The sequence below is a fragment of the Cervus canadensis genome, chromosome 5 (assembly GCF_019320065.1).
Source record: "Cervus canadensis isolate Bull #8, Minnesota chromosome 5, ASM1932006v1, whole genome shotgun sequence".
NCBI lineage: Eukaryota > Metazoa > Chordata > Mammalia > Artiodactyla > Cervidae > Cervus > Cervus canadensis.
In genome coordinates, this window is record NC_057390.1 from 46,813,466 (window position 1) to 46,829,677 (window position 16,212).

A 16,212-nucleotide genomic window follows, 5' to 3' on the forward strand; every position below is an offset into this window, starting at 1 on the left:
GGCCCTCAACTAGGCCTGTCCTCTGAACTCTTCCCCCAAGTTCAAATTTCTCAGGGAGCAAGAAAGGTGGTGGGCTTCACTGGCTCCAGAGGTTCCCAGAGACCCTCGTCCTCCAGGTCTAAAGCCTCCATCGCACACTCCTCAGATCTTTCCAAGCCTGCTGAGTTAGGGCTCAGCTGCCTCTCTCTCCTCTCTCCACTGGAAACAGAAGCTCCAGCGAATGTTTCTAACTCCTGAGTCCACTCAGCCATGTCCCCCTTGCAAAATCCTCCCCTTCCCGCACCCAGCCAGCCAATCGGCGGCCTGCGAGCCTCTCCAGACCCATCTCTCCGGGCCCTGGCGGGATAAAACCGGTCGGCGATGCCGGGTGGATGGGAACAAACTTCGGAAGGAGGAGAGACACGGGGTCCAGGGCACCCTCGAGGGCGGACCCGGGCAGTGAGGGCCTGTGGCCGGCCGGCCAGGTATGCCGCCCAGGGGTTGGCTGAAAGCTGAGTGGGAGAGAGGGGTGACTGGAGAAGGGAGAAGGTCCCAGGAAGCCCGGCAGCCTTTTCTCTCTCAAGTTAAACTGGATGAGGCTGGGGCAGCCGAGCGGAGGGCAGCGGGTTAGAGTTTGGCGCTGCCCAGCGGACCCGAACGCCGGCTCTTCCGGACGGGCGCATGGGTTAGGCCGGCCTGAGGTTGGCCACTCTTCGCCTGAAAATCCTGCGACCCCTGCCTGGCGATGAAAGCCTCAGGGTAGGGCCTGGGGAGGAGGTCTAAGGCGGCGGGCCGGAGTCTCATACCCGTGCCCCGGGTCTGTGCAGGGCAGCGGCGTGGCGGCGGGCGCGGCGCGGATCTGCGTGAGGAAGCCCTGAGCCCTCGGCGGGCTGCGAGCGACTCTCCAGGATGCCTCACAACTCCATTAGATCCGGTAAGAACGCGGCGTGGCCGGGGACCCCCGGATCCCCCGCGTCGCTGTGCGTCCGTGCGTGCGCTCGGGTCGGTGGGGCTCGCGGCTCACTGGACCCCTTGCGTGGGGGCGCAGCTGGGGACGCCTCGGGCCTGGCTCTCCGCAGCGGCCGCCTCGCCACTCTCTTGGGCCCTGAGGTCCCCCCTCGACCCGGAGGAGCCGACCTCCCCAGGCCTGGGTTTCTGCGGACCACCGGGAGGGGCGAGGAGCTCTCCGTGGGGTCAGAGGAGTGTCCTTCGCGTCCCATCAGCCTCTCGCCTGGCCAGTCATAGTGGCCATCCTGCGCGCTCTCAGGCCCTACGCCGCACCCCTGCTGGACTTGCAGTCCCCTGCTCCCGACCTCCACGCCCTCGTCCCCGGGTGCGCGCAGCTCTCGCCTGAGGCTCCCGTGGCGGGACCCTGAGACCCGCGCACCTCTCCAGCCCACACGAGAGGAGCCCGCGGTCCGGGGCCTGGGACCCGTGAGCACCTGGGATCCAGTGAGCGCACTGGAGGGCTATCGGACTCCTCCTCGCTCAACACCGGACAGAAGGGGACCGGCGTGCGGGGCATCCGGCCGGGCGAGGACTGAGCCCTCCGCGAGCCGAATCCCGCGCCCCACCGGCATCCGGGTTCACGGCCTTCTATAGCTCTCGAGTCACTGGCCGCGGCGCCGACTCTCCGCGACCTCCGGGCTCAGGTCGGGGTGGTCTGTGCCAGGAAGGAGCCGCAGGGCTGGGGCCGGTGGGCACGGTGGGCATGGCCCGCCGGGCGCTCTGCAAGTGTGGACAGCGAGCAGGAGTCGCGGCCCGGCCCGCGGTGATGGATGGAGCCGGGCCAGACGCGGGGAAGGCGATTTATGGGGCCAGGGCGCAACGCTATCGATTTGGGCCGGTGGAGTGAGAGGAAATCAATATTTCAGATGAATTCTTGGCGAATATGAAGTCCCGCTCGGCAAGCGGGACATTTGTTATAATAAGGAGGGTCGCATCGGGCGCTGCGCGCGGCTGAGATCTCAATTTAGCCCAGAGCGCTGCGCTGCTCCGGGACTGAAGGCGGAGGATCCACCGGCACAGGCGCGGGGACCCCCGTGGACGCCCGAAGGTTTCTCGTTCGGGTTCGCTCCACCACCGGAGACTGAGTCAGCAGCACGCTCCCTCCCCATCCCGGTGCCAGGAGGTGAGCGAGGCCACCGCGGTCCTGGCCCCGCTTTGCGGGCGCCCGGCCTTCGGGGGAGCGGAGCAGAAATCTCACCAATGCTCCCGGGAGCAGCGGGGTCGGAGAGCCAGGAGACCCAGCGGAGCGCCTGGCACTCCTTACTCCGCGCCCAGGCGTCATAAAAGCTCCTTGACCACTTTCTGGGACCAGGACCAGGTTTTAGTCTCTTAGTCTTTAGCCTAATGCGGGTGTAACGACACACGTCGCCCTCGCCTCGGAATCAGGACTGGTCTCCCAGGCAGAGCGCGCGGCGCGGCGTTAGGTGCCGGATCCCACGCCAGGCTGGTTCCGCAGCTTCTGCTCGGCTCCCTGTTTGTTTCTACTCAACCCTTAAGCCACCGCCGACCTTCCCCTGACCGCTCTGGTGGTGATAAGAGTGGGTGCTCTCTCTCGGTCCTCGAATTTACAGTCCTGGACCAGACCTTTTCCTCCCTGTCGCTGCGTGAGAAATAAGACGGTGTCACGGTCCCTCGGGTTGGCTGGATTTTGTTTTCACTACTGATTGTCATTACGGAAGCGCTCGTTAGAATACATGGAAATCAAGAAGGAAAGAAGAAAGGGCACAATTTATTTTTACTTTATTTTTAATCAGCCCCAAACCCAGATGAGGAGACCCTGCTTTTCCATTAGCTCGGAGGCAATCGCCCTTGGGTTTGGGGAGGGAGCGGTTTCGCCCCTATCGCAGGCGGGGCCTGGGACGGAAGTATTCTCTGTCTAGAGGGGACTTCTTCAATCCTCTCCCCAAAACAAATTAAAAAATAAATCTAAGAGAGGGAGAAAGGCTTTCTCCTATAGTTTAATGCTAATGAAACAGAAGAAATTTGCTTAAAGCATAGCTCAAAAGATTCAAGGCTGTCCCCTGTTTCTTTTTCAAATCCTCTCTAGGTAAATCTGAGTGAGAGATCCTCCGTCTTTCTAATCACTTGACACCATTGTCTGTATTTAGAGCTAAATTCACAAGCTGAGCCCTCCAGTTTTTTATAAGCCCATTTCCCTCTTTGGTCTTAGAGATTTCCTTCTTTCTCCCCCGCCGTTTCGCTTTCTGAGATCACAACTCTGCATGGACTTTGCCTGGAGAAGCCTTCTTGAAGGTTTTCCCTGGAGCAAAATGGGGCGAAGACGGGCGGCGGGACCTTTTCGCGGGAGCGAGGCCCAGCGCACCGTTTCAGATAAAACGAAATGCGCTGAGAAAAGTTTTGCGCGGCCTCTGCCGCCCCCGCCACTGCGGCTCACCCCCGGCTGATCTTGCTTCGCAGAGGGATCTTTAAAAAAATTTTTTTTTCCTCCCTACGGTTTTATTCTGAAGGGATGTAGAGAGCGAAGAGTGATTGAGTCTGAGTTGCCGATGGTCAGTGATGGGATGAACGGTCCGTAAAATCCACCGGGAATTTTGTAGCATCAAGGAACAGAGATCCTGAGCAAGAACTTTTCTTTAAAGAATAAAGATGCCGCATAAGTATTAGAATGTAAACAGCACTACATCCGTGAAGAAGAGAGCTCAGTAAAAAAAAAAAAAAAAAGCAGGCAGGTTGTTATTAAAAGTTATGCACAGTAACTTTCTAGAAATCCTCTTCCCCCAACTCCCAAAAATATATTATTCAAGAAGTAAGATGAGACTTTCCATTATGGAAAGAGCGTTTCTCTAACTTCCTTAGATCACAGATGGAAAGCCCCCCATACCCTCCACTTGGTTTTAAAAAGGCGCAAAGTAAGCCAAGAAACTGTTTTCTTCCCAGGTTTCTTGCCTGGGTTGAAAATAAGGTCCAGGGATGAGAAAAGGTCTTGAGGAACATAAAGAGGTATTGGGGTTCCTCAATTCATCTTTGTTTGGAGATGGTCCATCCTCCAACCCTCCTCTATGCAAGTTAATTAGGAGATAATTGAGCTACCTTGTGAATTAGTTTTAAGATAAGTATCTTTTCAAGCTTTGTCACTTTAATTGCCCCACTGATTGATAAGAAGTAATTATTTCTAATTGACACTTTTTTGATGTCTATTGGAAGCATTTATTTGGGACATTTTCAGGGTGGAAGGAAAGTTAATTAATTTTATCAGTCTATACCCAAAAGGACTGTACCTAATTTTACTGAAGAGGACAAAGGAAGTGGAGGGGAAAAAAAACACAAAAATCAATCTCGGAAATTTAATTATTAAGAGATATTTTGGTTCAGAGGAGAGCACCTACCATTATAACTACATGTCAAAACTTTCTATTTATGGCCTCGAATCTTGAATTTTAATATGGCACGTGTTTTATGTGTATGCCTTTCCCCAGGAATATACATCCCTTTGTATACTGACTTCATTTTGGAGGTTACTCAGCTTTGTAATTAATTTTTGTGAAAAGTAAGATCAAGGGTGCTCAGTATACTCAGAATAAATGGTATCATTTTTGTAAGAGCAGATTGTAAGAAAGATTTACTAACCGTCATCCTTGCTCTGTAATTATTGATAGAGTTGGGTATAAAGGTGAAACTTTACTTATGGTGACATGACTTTTCATACCTCAACCTCAAACCTCGGAGTAAACAGTTTAATCATTCACATCCCCTAGAATGTGTTCGTGTGAAAGAAAAAGAAGGGAGAGACTAAAGAGAAAAAGAAAGACACTGAAAGGAGACAATGAGGGAGGGGAGACTGGAGGGGAAGAAGGTGATTGGAGAGGAAAAAGAAAGAACTCATTTCAGAAATGAAGGTAGCCAGGTACTTGGAAACTTTGCCATTCAATATAAGGAAATCAAAATTCTACTTTAAAACATGTCCTTTTGAATATGATCTCAACCACAGCAGTCCCTAACCCCTCACCATCACCAGAACCCCTACTTTTTCATGCATAAAAAGGCAGGATCTTTGGGGACTGCGTGGTCTGAATTTGGGGTGTCTAGATATCAAAGTTTGGATTTGGTGTCCATGAAAAGGAAGCAAGAAAAGAGACATTGTGCTCTGGTGGCTTATAAAGAGATTTAAGTGTTGTTTATTTTTATTATTAAAGCCCCTGAGATCTTCATTCCTAGTTCTCTACCCACAGTCTTTCCCGTGGATTGACTTGTGACTCACTGACATAGGAAAACATTTCCACATTAATCCAAAGTGGAGACGCACGCTCCCGCACACCCACGAATGCCTGAAATCAGAGCAGTTTCATCAGACAAGATACTGTCCTGTCAGGTTCATTTCAGCCAGTGCCTGTTTCCATCATTTATGTTTAAAATCTTGTCTGCTTTTAATGATGTTTCTCCCAGATTACGTGGAGCTACAAGAATGAGGAAACATGTTAAATGAAAAGAAATTTAAAACTTACAAACAGCAGATAATATCGCATACCAACCTCACTATTAGTGAAACTGAAATAATATATAAATAATGCAAAAAAAATCGCAAGGGAGAGTTTAGTAATGGAAAATTCCCCTGCAATTAAATGAAAGAGTAATTTAGTGGAGATATGCCTGGATGAATTAGCATTTATTAATTGGTTCTCATAAAAACAATTTGTGTGTGTATGTTTGTGGGGAGAGTGTTTAAAGTATGGATTTTTCATGGGAAAAGTTCCTCAAATATTCATATCAAATTATGTAGCGATCACAATCTATTTTGTGAAAAATTCCAGTTTTCTCACTGGCGAATTTCACCTGCACACAGAGAGAGTTGGGGTAAGGGAGAGAAAACCCTTGAGATCAAAAGAAGGACATTTTTCTCTTGGGACATTTTCGGGCATGAAACCAGTTGGCAGAGTCGGCTATGCTTTGGAACACCCAAACCAGGTCCTGAGAGGACTCCCAGGTGACCCATCTCCTCTGGGACATGACTAAGAAGCAGAGGAGACTGCTCTGTGGCTCTGCCCCCTCCAACCCCGCCCCAGTCTGCTCCAGCATCCTCACCAGCTCAGGCAGGAACTGCAGTTTGTAATCTCAGCGAGGAGCTTGCTAGGGTTGACTGATGCGGGGATGTGTTTACTTTCTCTCGCCACAGTTGGTCTGTCTTCAGTTCTAAGCATTTTAAAGCTGCTCTATTTATCAATCCAAGAGGTACTGACTTCTCAGTTGCGCTGAGAAAGCTTTGAGCTCCGAGGTTCTGAGTACACAGAGAGATAAAAGACACAATTTCGTTTAAGGGGGGGGAAAAAGATAATTTTAAAAGGAGAGGGGAGGGGAACGTGCCCCTCCCATTTCAGGCTACAGTTTGCTTTTGTTTTAGTTGAGATTGGGCGAAAGACTGTGTCTCAGCCCCCAGGAGCCTTCACTCCCTTCAGAAATACAACTTGGGGGTGTAAAGCTCCGTCAAAAAAGAGGAGGATGCAGCCTCCCACTCAGAGCTCTTTGGTGGGGAGGATTTTTTCTAGAACACCTTGGCTCAGGTTCTTTTGGAGACGGAGTTAAAAAAGATATTCTGCCTAGGAAGTAGGTGCAATGCCTGCTTCCAACAGAGGTGCTAGGTATTTCTTATTTGGAAGAAAGAGTATAGAAAGCACAGTCCAAGGGTCTCCTGGTTCCTGAAAACTTCACCCTCCCAGGCAAATCTCAGTTCCTCCAGTACACCGTCAGTGACCCTAGGATAGAATTTCTGGATCAGGGTGGAGTGGGCAGGGGCATCCACAATTCCTTATTTATCTGTGGTCTTAATTATATACTGGGTCGTCCCTGGTGGCTCAGTGGTAAAAATCCAGCTTCGATTCCTGGGTCAGGAAGATCCCTTGGAGAGGAAAATGGCAACCCACTCTAATATTCTTGCCTGGAGAATCCCATGGACAGAGGAGCCTCATGGGCTACAGTCCTTGGGATCGCAGAGTCAGACACAACTGAGCGACTAAACATGTTATGTTATGTTTAGTCACTGAGGTCCAGAGTCAGTGCTGACAAGTCTTTGGGGGTTTCTTAAAACCCCTCCAGGTGGGCCACATGAGCAAATGTCTCTTACCAGCTCTATGGATCAGAAAAATCGTGGTAGAAAGGTTTCTGTTTTAAACCATCGTTGGTCACTGAGTATGGGCTTTACTTGGACTGGGGCTTCTTCCCCACAAAGGACAAAGGTCCTGGGTACACACCAGTGTCTCCAATGCCGCGGCATGTCCCAGATCAAAGGGAGGGAAATTCAGGGGTCCTCCAGTGATACGTGGGTCTTGCTTCTGTGTTAATGCCGGAGGATCCTCCTGTAGTCCTGAATGCCATGGAAAATGCCAAGGATCTTCAAGGCTCCACACAGCCTGCCCACAGCCGCTGCAGCTCTGCCCGTGCCTCATTCATATCCAAAGAAAGAGATGCAATACACAGTGCTGAGCACACCGTGACACTTAGTGAGCCCTCGGTAAATGTAAGCTCTGATTATTTTATCTCTGAGGGCTGTTACAGGTGTGGAATTCTGCTGGGAGAGAGCACATCCATCATCTCATTTAATTCTCAGGAGTCTGCCAGGCAGGTGTGTTATGGACATTTTTACAGAAGAGAGGAGCACTCGTGCTCAGTGAGGCTGATGTGTCTCCAGCTCCCTTTCCACTGCCTTCTTTCTCAAAGTCCAGCTCATCAAAACTCCCTGTGTCACTAGATGGCTTCACGCCTGCAACTCCATCGGAAACTCGGGCCAGCATCTTGGATCAGGAGGCTCAAGGATTCTTACCGACAGAGTCAGATAGGACCTTCAGTCTGTTGGCTTGGCTTCCTTATCACCATCCCTAAAGCTCCAACTCAGTGAAAACAGACTATTCTCAGTCTTCCCATCTGCAAAATGGGAGCAGTGGTCCCTATCTGGATGTCCCTCCTGGAGGTCCTGTGAGGAGGAAGAAGATGGTCAGACACTCAGGAAAAGCAGAGAGAGGGAGCTTTCTTTTAACACATCCCCTCCAGTGCTAACATGTTTCCATCTGCATCAAAAAAAGCGGCTACCCACCAGAACCTCAGAGCTCCAGTGGTGCAATCCGTTAGCACATGGTACTTATACAGTAGTACATGCAGAGCAATGCCAAGGTTGTGATTTTAAGTCTCACCTAGAGCATGACCCTTTGGGCTTCACAGGTGGCACTAGTGGTAAAGAATCTGCCTGCAATGCAGGAGACCCGGGTTTGATCCCTGGGTCAGGAAGATACCCTGGAGAAGGGAATGAGAACCCACTCCAGTATTCTTGCCTGGAGAATTCCAGGGACAGAGGAGCTTAGCGGGCTACAGTCCATGGATTTGCAAAGAGTCAGACATGACTGAACAACTAACACTTTCATAAGTACCTCCATAAATCGTAGACCATCAGGGAACTTGCTCCCTTGGCATTTCCAAACCCCACTGGGCCTGCCTGCTTAGGTACATTTCAGAGACTAACAGGTTAGTAGAAATGATGGACATAGGTTCAGAATTACTGGGAAGACAAAACCATAATGTCAGGGGTGGTTGCTGGGTGCCTTCTCCACAGGCAGCAAGTGGGGAGCCCTTGAGATACCAGATCTTATTTCCCCAAGTTTAGGTTCATTCCCTCTTCTGCTTCCTGAGGGGTCCTCTCACTCAAGAGTTCAAAATTAAGTCATCTGCTCCTTTGGAGCTTCAGCCAAGGTTCCACTTGTACCAGGAGCTGGAAAGGGAGTTGTTTTGTCCCTTTTTGCTGTGGAATGCAGCTGCCCATCTCCTGGCTGATTGCATTTCTCAGATGCAACCCCATCTTTGATTTAAGCAGAGAAAGACGTGGAGAGAGAAAACTACTTCTTTCCTCATAGTTGCTTGACAATGTTGTGTTCGTTTCTGCTGTACAGTGAGGTGAATCAGCCATACATATACATACATCCTCTCTTTTTGGATTTCCTTCCCATTCAGGTTACCACAGAGCATTGAGTAGGGTTCCCTGTGCTATACAGTAGGTGCTCATTAGTTATCTGTTTTATACATGGCAGTGTATATATGTCAGTCGCAGATCTCCCAACTCATCCCACCCAGCCCTTTCCCCCTTGGTTTCCATATGCTTGTTCTCTATGTCTATGTCTCTATTTCTGCTTTGCAAATGAGATCATCTCTACCATTTTTGTAGATTCCACATGTGTGTTAATTTGCAGTATTTTGTTTTTCTCTTTCTGACTTATTTCACTCTGTGTGACAGTCTTTGCAAATCGTGCCTTTTGCAGAGACATGGATGGACCCCCTCCTTCTTTCTAACTCTGTTCTTTTTTTCTCCTGTCCTCAGCTCCAGTGCTCCTCCGTGTTGTCTTCTGCACCTGTTTCCCTAAGTGGCCTTGGAGTGACCTGAGTCGTTAGTGCTAATTAGTCCACCGGGATGTATTGTTACTGCCAGGCCCACCCAGCAGAGTGGTCGGGAGCTGGTTGGGTGACGCATTTGAGGGACAGCTTAATCTGCTGTCATCGTGTGAACTGCGTGTTTGCACACACCCAGGGCCCACTGTGTGTGTTGCATTTTGATTCCTTAGCTTCTTTGAGAGAATTATTGTTCCTCAGATCAACTCAGGGGCGGCTGTGGGGTGTCAAGAGGGCGAAGGACTTTTGAAGTCACTGTGAAGCCAGGTCCTGTGAATGAATGCCTCTCCATCTTTGTAGGCGGTGGGAGGGGTGCCTCCTCAGAGGCTTTGCCCCAGAACCTGACCCTGCTGCTTTCTTGCTGTGTGATTTTAGGCAAGTCAGTTGTTTCTCTGGGGATGGGTTTCCTCAGTATAAAATACGGGCATATTGCAGGATTTCTAGGAAACACTGAAAGTGAAACCAGTATCCTCACCTGGCACATAGCAACTACTCAAGAATTTTCCCCTGTTCTGATAACACGGGTACCCAGGGAGTAGAGTCCCCCAAAATTCTCCGGGACAGTTGCTCTAACAAGACACTGTTTTAGCATTTCCTGTGAAACTCTCCATGAGTAACTTGAAACCCTGTGTCAAAATTTTGCTCCACTTAAGATTTAGGACAGGGCTTCCCTGGTGGTTCAGTGGTAAAGAATCACCTTCTAGTGCAGGAGACACAGGTTCAATCCCTGATCCAGGAAGATCCCACATTCCACAGAGCAACTAAGCCTGTGTACCTTAACTACTGAGCCTGCCCTGTAGAACCTGGGAGCTGAAACTACTGAGCCCACGTGCCCTAGAGCCTGTGCTCTGCCACAGGAGAGGCCACTGCATTGAGAAGCCCCAGCACCACAACTGAAGAGTAGCGCCCGCTTGTCCCAACTAGAGAAAAACCAGCACAGCAATGAAGACCCAGCACAGCCAGAAATAATAAAAATAAATTAAGGGGGGAAAAAAGATTTAGGACCAACCTGTTAATATTCCACTTGGACAAAATCATAGATCTGCATTCTAGCGGTGTTGGACTAAATGAAAGGATGCTGACTTTCAGCATCCTTGACCCAGAACTATACATTTTTTTTAAAGAAGAATCCGTGAATCTTCTGCTTTCTTTCTCCTTCTCTCCAGCCCCACCCCTACCTTCTGTCTGATATTTTCCTACTTTGTGTAATAGTAATCCAGCTTTGGCACCATAGCAAACCCTGGTTGACATTTAGAAGTCTGGAATTAGCTAAGCAAGAGATTCCTGACTCCAGCTCTGTTGTGCTCTTTCCCTTGAACCTGAGATTGTTCTTGATGACTGTCAAAATGGAGATGGCAGGAACGGGGTGATTTCCTGACAAGTCCTCTGGGCAGCTGGCTGTGACTTCCAATTGAAGGAAGAGGCTGGGAGGGAGGATGTTGGGTCAGGAGAGGCACTGAGGTCAAGCTGGAATCTGAAGGTCAGAGCTTTCATTCAATTTCACAAGCCCTTGTGGATGCTACCTGCTATGTGCAGAGCATCATGCCATTGCTGGTGGCTCCCAGTGCCAGGGTAGTCCAGGCAAATGACAGGGGTGAGAGGCACCGTCTCAGGGCAGGGAGCTAAAGTCTTGTGATTCCCTGACAAAGGGGTCAAACAGACAGCACCAGGGCTGAAAATAATCAGACAAAACAATTCAGTGTCTGGATGAGGATTGCAAACTAACAACCTAAGTAGTGGGATCACCAAAGGTCATTTATCACCAATAGCCACTCCAGCACAATCATGTGGTTGCTGATAGCAGATAAACCTCATCTGGCCTTCTGGAGTCTGATTGATCTCTGCAGAAGTCACTGTTCAAGAAAGGCAGCATGTGAGGCTATGTTGGATCAGTCCGCTCCATGACGGTTTACACTGGGGCTCCAGGTGACTGGCCAGCTTGTGGCAAAATGTCGCAGAGTTGTAGGTGCAAACAGCATGGATCAGATCAGAACCTTTGCTGGACACATCTAATGCTTAACCCTCCTGTGTTCAGAGATTTGCAGATTTTATAAGACATCTCCCTTTAGGCAGAGTGACAAGACCTGGGTCCTTCCAGTCCCTGTGTTCTCTCATGATACGAAAGTGAAAGTGTCAGTCGCTCAGTCGTGTCCGACTCTTTGCGACCCCATGGATTGTAGCCCACCAGGCTCCTCTGTCCATGGAATTTTCCAGGTAAGAATACTGGAGTGGGTAAGCCATTCCTTTCTCCAGGAGATCTTTCCGACCCAGGGATGGAACTGGGGTCTCCTGCATCATAGGATATAACAACACCCCAGAGATCCCACAAACCCCTCATCTCCTGCTGGCCTCAGAGTTGTCTGGACAGCTGTCCCCAACTGAAACAGACATGCTCTGGGTCTTGGGGTTCGCCCTCTTGTTGAGTGTCACCCTCTTTAGAGTCTTCCTGGAGCCACACAGTTGCCACCCTGATTGCTTCATCACAGTTGCTTTCCTCAGAGTCTGACTTGTCGGCTTGGCTGGAAGGTGTCCATCTCCCCAGGAAAGCTGAGGCAGGAGCGTGGCGAGCCCCTGCCCACGCTGCTGTCTGTCCCCACCTCCCGGGAAGTCACTCACTGTCCTACCGTGTACACACGATTGCACACAGCCTTGTATTGTTTACAGACTGTTTTCTGTGCGTTCATCAGTCTGCCCTGCATAGAGGCCTGGGAACCTCTTTACCCTGGATGTGTGTGTGTGTGTGTGTGTGTGTGTGTGAGTCACTCAGTTGTGTCCAACTCTTTGTGACTCCATGGACTGTGGTCCACCAGGCTCCTCTGTCCATGGGATTCTTTAGGCAAGAATACTGGAATGGATTGCCATTCCCTTCTCCAGAGGATCTTCCCAATCCAGAGACTGAACCCAGGTCTCCTGCAATGCAGGCAGATTCTTTACTGTCTGAGCCACCAGGAAGCCCCTTCCCCCTGGATGGAGGTGGCCAAAGATACGGGTCCTTGGGGGCTCAGCACATGTGGTCTGAATCCCCTTTCAGACCGTGGGCACCTGTGTGACCTCAGGAGCCCCTCACCAGTGAAGCAGACCCATGATTCCTGCCTCAGTGGGCGGCTGGGGAGCCTGCTGGACCTCACATCCATGATACATACATCTCAGCCATCCTCAACCCATGCTGCTCAAATGCCACCTCCCCCTAGAGCCTTCCACAATTCCTCTCCTCCCCAACATCTTTAGTACCTTATTTTTATGGCATGTTCTGCAGCCTACTTTGTATAAGAATGTCTGTTTCTATATCTCTCACCTTCCAGACTTGAGGATGGCACGTCACAGAAGCCTTGTAGGTTTTGTTACATCAAATTGGCTGCCTAGACCCAGAGTTGTTCAAGGCCAGGAGGGTGAGGCCCTGTTGCCCCATTTTACCGACAAGGAAACGGAGGTCAGACAACTATGCCGTGTCCCAGATGGCATAGGTTAGTGGCAGAAGAATGGCGCCATGCCTCTAACTTGGACTCTCATGATATGGCGCTCCCTTTTGAAGGGTGGCATGGGGTAGAGTGAAGGCTGACCCAGGGGAATGAGAAGAAGGGGCCCCCTAGTTGCTGACTGGATGGGCAAAGCCCAGTGACAGCTGCCAAGATAGACACAAGTGCACACACATATACACTCATGCTCACACCCACATGTATGCACACACACATACACACGCTCCCATACACACCAGTGTATAGAGACTCACACATACAGACACGTCACACAACCACGGCTGAGACTAGAGTGAGTCACCAAAGCATGCAAAGTGCAAAATTTAAGAAGGCCCCACTCTTGGGCTTGTCAAAGGGCAGAATCAGCCCTGAGAGCAAGTGTCTCCTTAAATTCTGTACCCTGGATTCCTGGCTATCTTCATCCTGGTCCAGTCTATGATACATACACCTACCCAGTTATACATACAGTCTTACACACGTGGTTGACAAGTACTCACACATACACACATGCATACAAGACCCACCCTTTCATACACATAAACACATGTGTGTGCACAGAACACTTTCCTTGGTTTGGGAGTGATAAAAATGGTGACCAAAGGAATCTCTGCTGTCAGAGACCCCCAAGAAACTTGGTTGTGAAATTATAAGAGCAATTGATGAGAGCTGATTGAGTCCATGACTCTAGACATGGTGAAGAAAGTGAGGTTCCAAGAGGTCCAGGGAGCCTGCAGTATGTTGAGTATCAATTCTGGTTAGTCTGGCCTGCAGTTACTGATTTGTAACCTGCATGTTCTTGAAATCTGTGGTTTGAAGTCTGAGCAGAGAAACCCCACTGTCCAGTCATGAGCTCTGCCACCCTCCCCACTTAGCTTGTGGGGCATCTGTGGCTGTGGAGCCCTGCAGAGACCTTGTTTTCAAATGAGACCCAAGGGCAGTCAGTCATTGGCACAGGTTGCTTGTCTGGCCAATGTCAGAGCCGCTGGAAACACTCAGGCTCTGGGGTTCATGACGACTCTGCCCAGGTGGGGGAAGGGTTACCAAGAATGTGAGCAACAGCAGCAGGACTTGGACTTGCCTGTTCAAGAATCTGACCTCTTGCTTCCCCAAGGATGACAACATGGAAGACAGCTGGCGGAAGACTGTCACTGGTGGGCTCCTCGGCCCAGACAGCGAGAATGTCCTTGCTCAGAATCCCTGGGAGCCCTGCCCTGGAACCTTAGGAATACGCACACCCTGTGCACTAAACTAGCAGGTGCAACGTGAGCGGGAACCACAGTCTCGTGGACACACAACACCACACCGTGCTTGTTGCAGCACCACAGGAACCGATCATTACAATGTGGTACATAGGAAATATTTCATGCATTTGATCAACAAACACTTGTATAACTTTCATAAATCAGTGATTCTCAAACAATGTTTCCCTGTGGAGTGGGCAGAGGTACCCACTTGTGGATATGATGAGTAATCAGTAATGAGTAATGGTGGCAGGAAAAACTACATTTATGGATAAAATATCTGTGAGTTAAAGAAGTATTTTTTTTCCTCTCTGGTGGCCACTACCTCACACTTTTCTTAGGTCCTAGGAGTTGATTTAGCATGCATGTACTCAGTCGCTCAGTCTTGTCTGGCTCTTTGTGACCTCATGGACCATAGCCTGCCAGGGTCCTCTGTCCATGGGATTTCCCAGGCAGGAGTACTGGAGTGGGTTACTATTTACTTCTTTAGGGAATCTTCCTGACACAGGGATTGAGCCCATGTCTCCTGCATTGGCAGGCAGGTTCTCTACTACAGAACTACCTGGGAAGCCAGGAGTTGATTTAGCAGCATGTTCTAATTTTCACTAGGTTAGGTTGAGTTTGCTGTGGTGTTCCTGGAAGAACACTGTGTGGGTCCTTCCAGATGCCCCATTCCTTGGGAACAGCTGAGGTCAATATGAGACTGGTGTTGCCTGACATCCACACAGTGACCCCAATTCTGTGAAATGATGAGGTCCCCATGCCTGTGTCAGAAAGCATCCCGAGCATATGCATCATGGGGAATTTACGTTGCCACCATCCAAAGAAAAGATGTGCCCCCTCCTCTCATCTTTAGTTTCTCTGAAAAAACCCCTTCTTTCCAGGCACTTGGTATAATATGGCACCTATGTATCAGTCATTTAAGGAGCCCAGTCACTTTGTGGACCATAAGCACATACACAGAAAAGGCAGGCTACTGGACTGGGGTCTCCTGGCGCTCAGCTGCCTGCATCCATTCACCCATCACACCTTGAGCATTTGCTCCTTTGTTTCATTCTCAGCTCCGCTCACACACACCTAGAGCCATGTCACCTCTGCTCAAGATTTTCTCTGAAGATCCTGTCACCTCTGACCTTTCCATCCCAGTCACCTGTCTTAGTCAGCCTGGGCTTTGATGTCAAAATGCCACAGACTATGTGGCTTAAACAACAGACACCTATTTCTCAAGCTCTAGAGGCTGGAAGTCTAGGGGGAAGTGCCAGCATGGTCAGGTTCCAACGAGGGCGCTCCTCCCAGTTTGCAGATGGCTGCCTTCTTGCTGTGTCTTCGTACAAGTTTTCCTCAGCGCAGGAGACTGAAGGGAGAGAGCTCTGGTGTCTCTTCCTCCTTTTGCTGCTGCTGCTGCTGCTAAGTTGCTTCAGTCGTGTCCGACTCTGTGCGACCCCATAGACAGAAGCCCACCAGGCTTCTCCATCCCTGGGATTCTCCAGGCAGGAACACTGAAGTGGGTTGCCATTTCCTTCTCCAGCGCATGAAAGTGAAAAGTGAAAGGGAAGTTGCTCAGTCGTGTCCGACTCTTAGCGACCCCGTGGACTGCAGCCTACCAGGCTCCTCCGTCCATGGGATTTTCCAGGCAAGAGTACTGGAGTGGGGTGCCATTGCCTTCTCCACTTCCTCCTCTTACAAGGGCGCTAATCCCATAATGAGCCACCCACCCTCACAACTTCATCTGACCTTAATCATCTTCCAGAAGCCTCCACCTCCAAGTATTAGGGGTTAGGTCATCAACATATGAATTTGGATGGACACAAACGTGCAGCCCATGACACCAGCCGTAGAAATCATGATATATTTTTCTTCCTTTCAGATGCACAGACCACTTTGTCCACCCCCCAGAGATGCTTCTGTTCCCTGCCCTCTACTTCTATTATGCACCTGTCTCCACTCCTCCTGGCCTCTTTCACTTCTAAGTGGGTCTCCCTGTGGATGCTGTGCCTGCATCACTCCAGGTTTTATTGTAGCTTCTAAGAGTGCATCTGTAATCCCTTCACCTCTGACTCTTGACTCTCTGGCAAGCCTGTACCTGCCTGGCAGTGCCTGGCACAGGTGTCTCACCTCACCCCCAC

General features: G+C 50.1%; 1 protein-coding gene across 5 annotated transcripts in view; it reads left to right on the forward strand.

Moving 5' to 3' along the window:
• Positions 1-363: 363 nt before the first annotated feature.
• The window catches only part of PAX8 (paired box 8), a 62,964-nt gene continuing 47,115 nt past the window's right edge, over positions 364-16,212 (forward strand). For all 5 annotated transcript variants that reach the window (XM_043468778.1, XM_043468780.1, XM_043468781.1 and 2 more), the window contains exons 1-2: positions 364-464; positions 807-913. In XM_043468778.1, the coding sequence (XP_043324713.1) occupies positions 889-913 (25 nt within the window). In that variant the 5' untranslated portion in view covers positions 364-464; positions 807-888. The remainder of the gene's footprint in view (positions 465-806; positions 914-16,212) is intronic.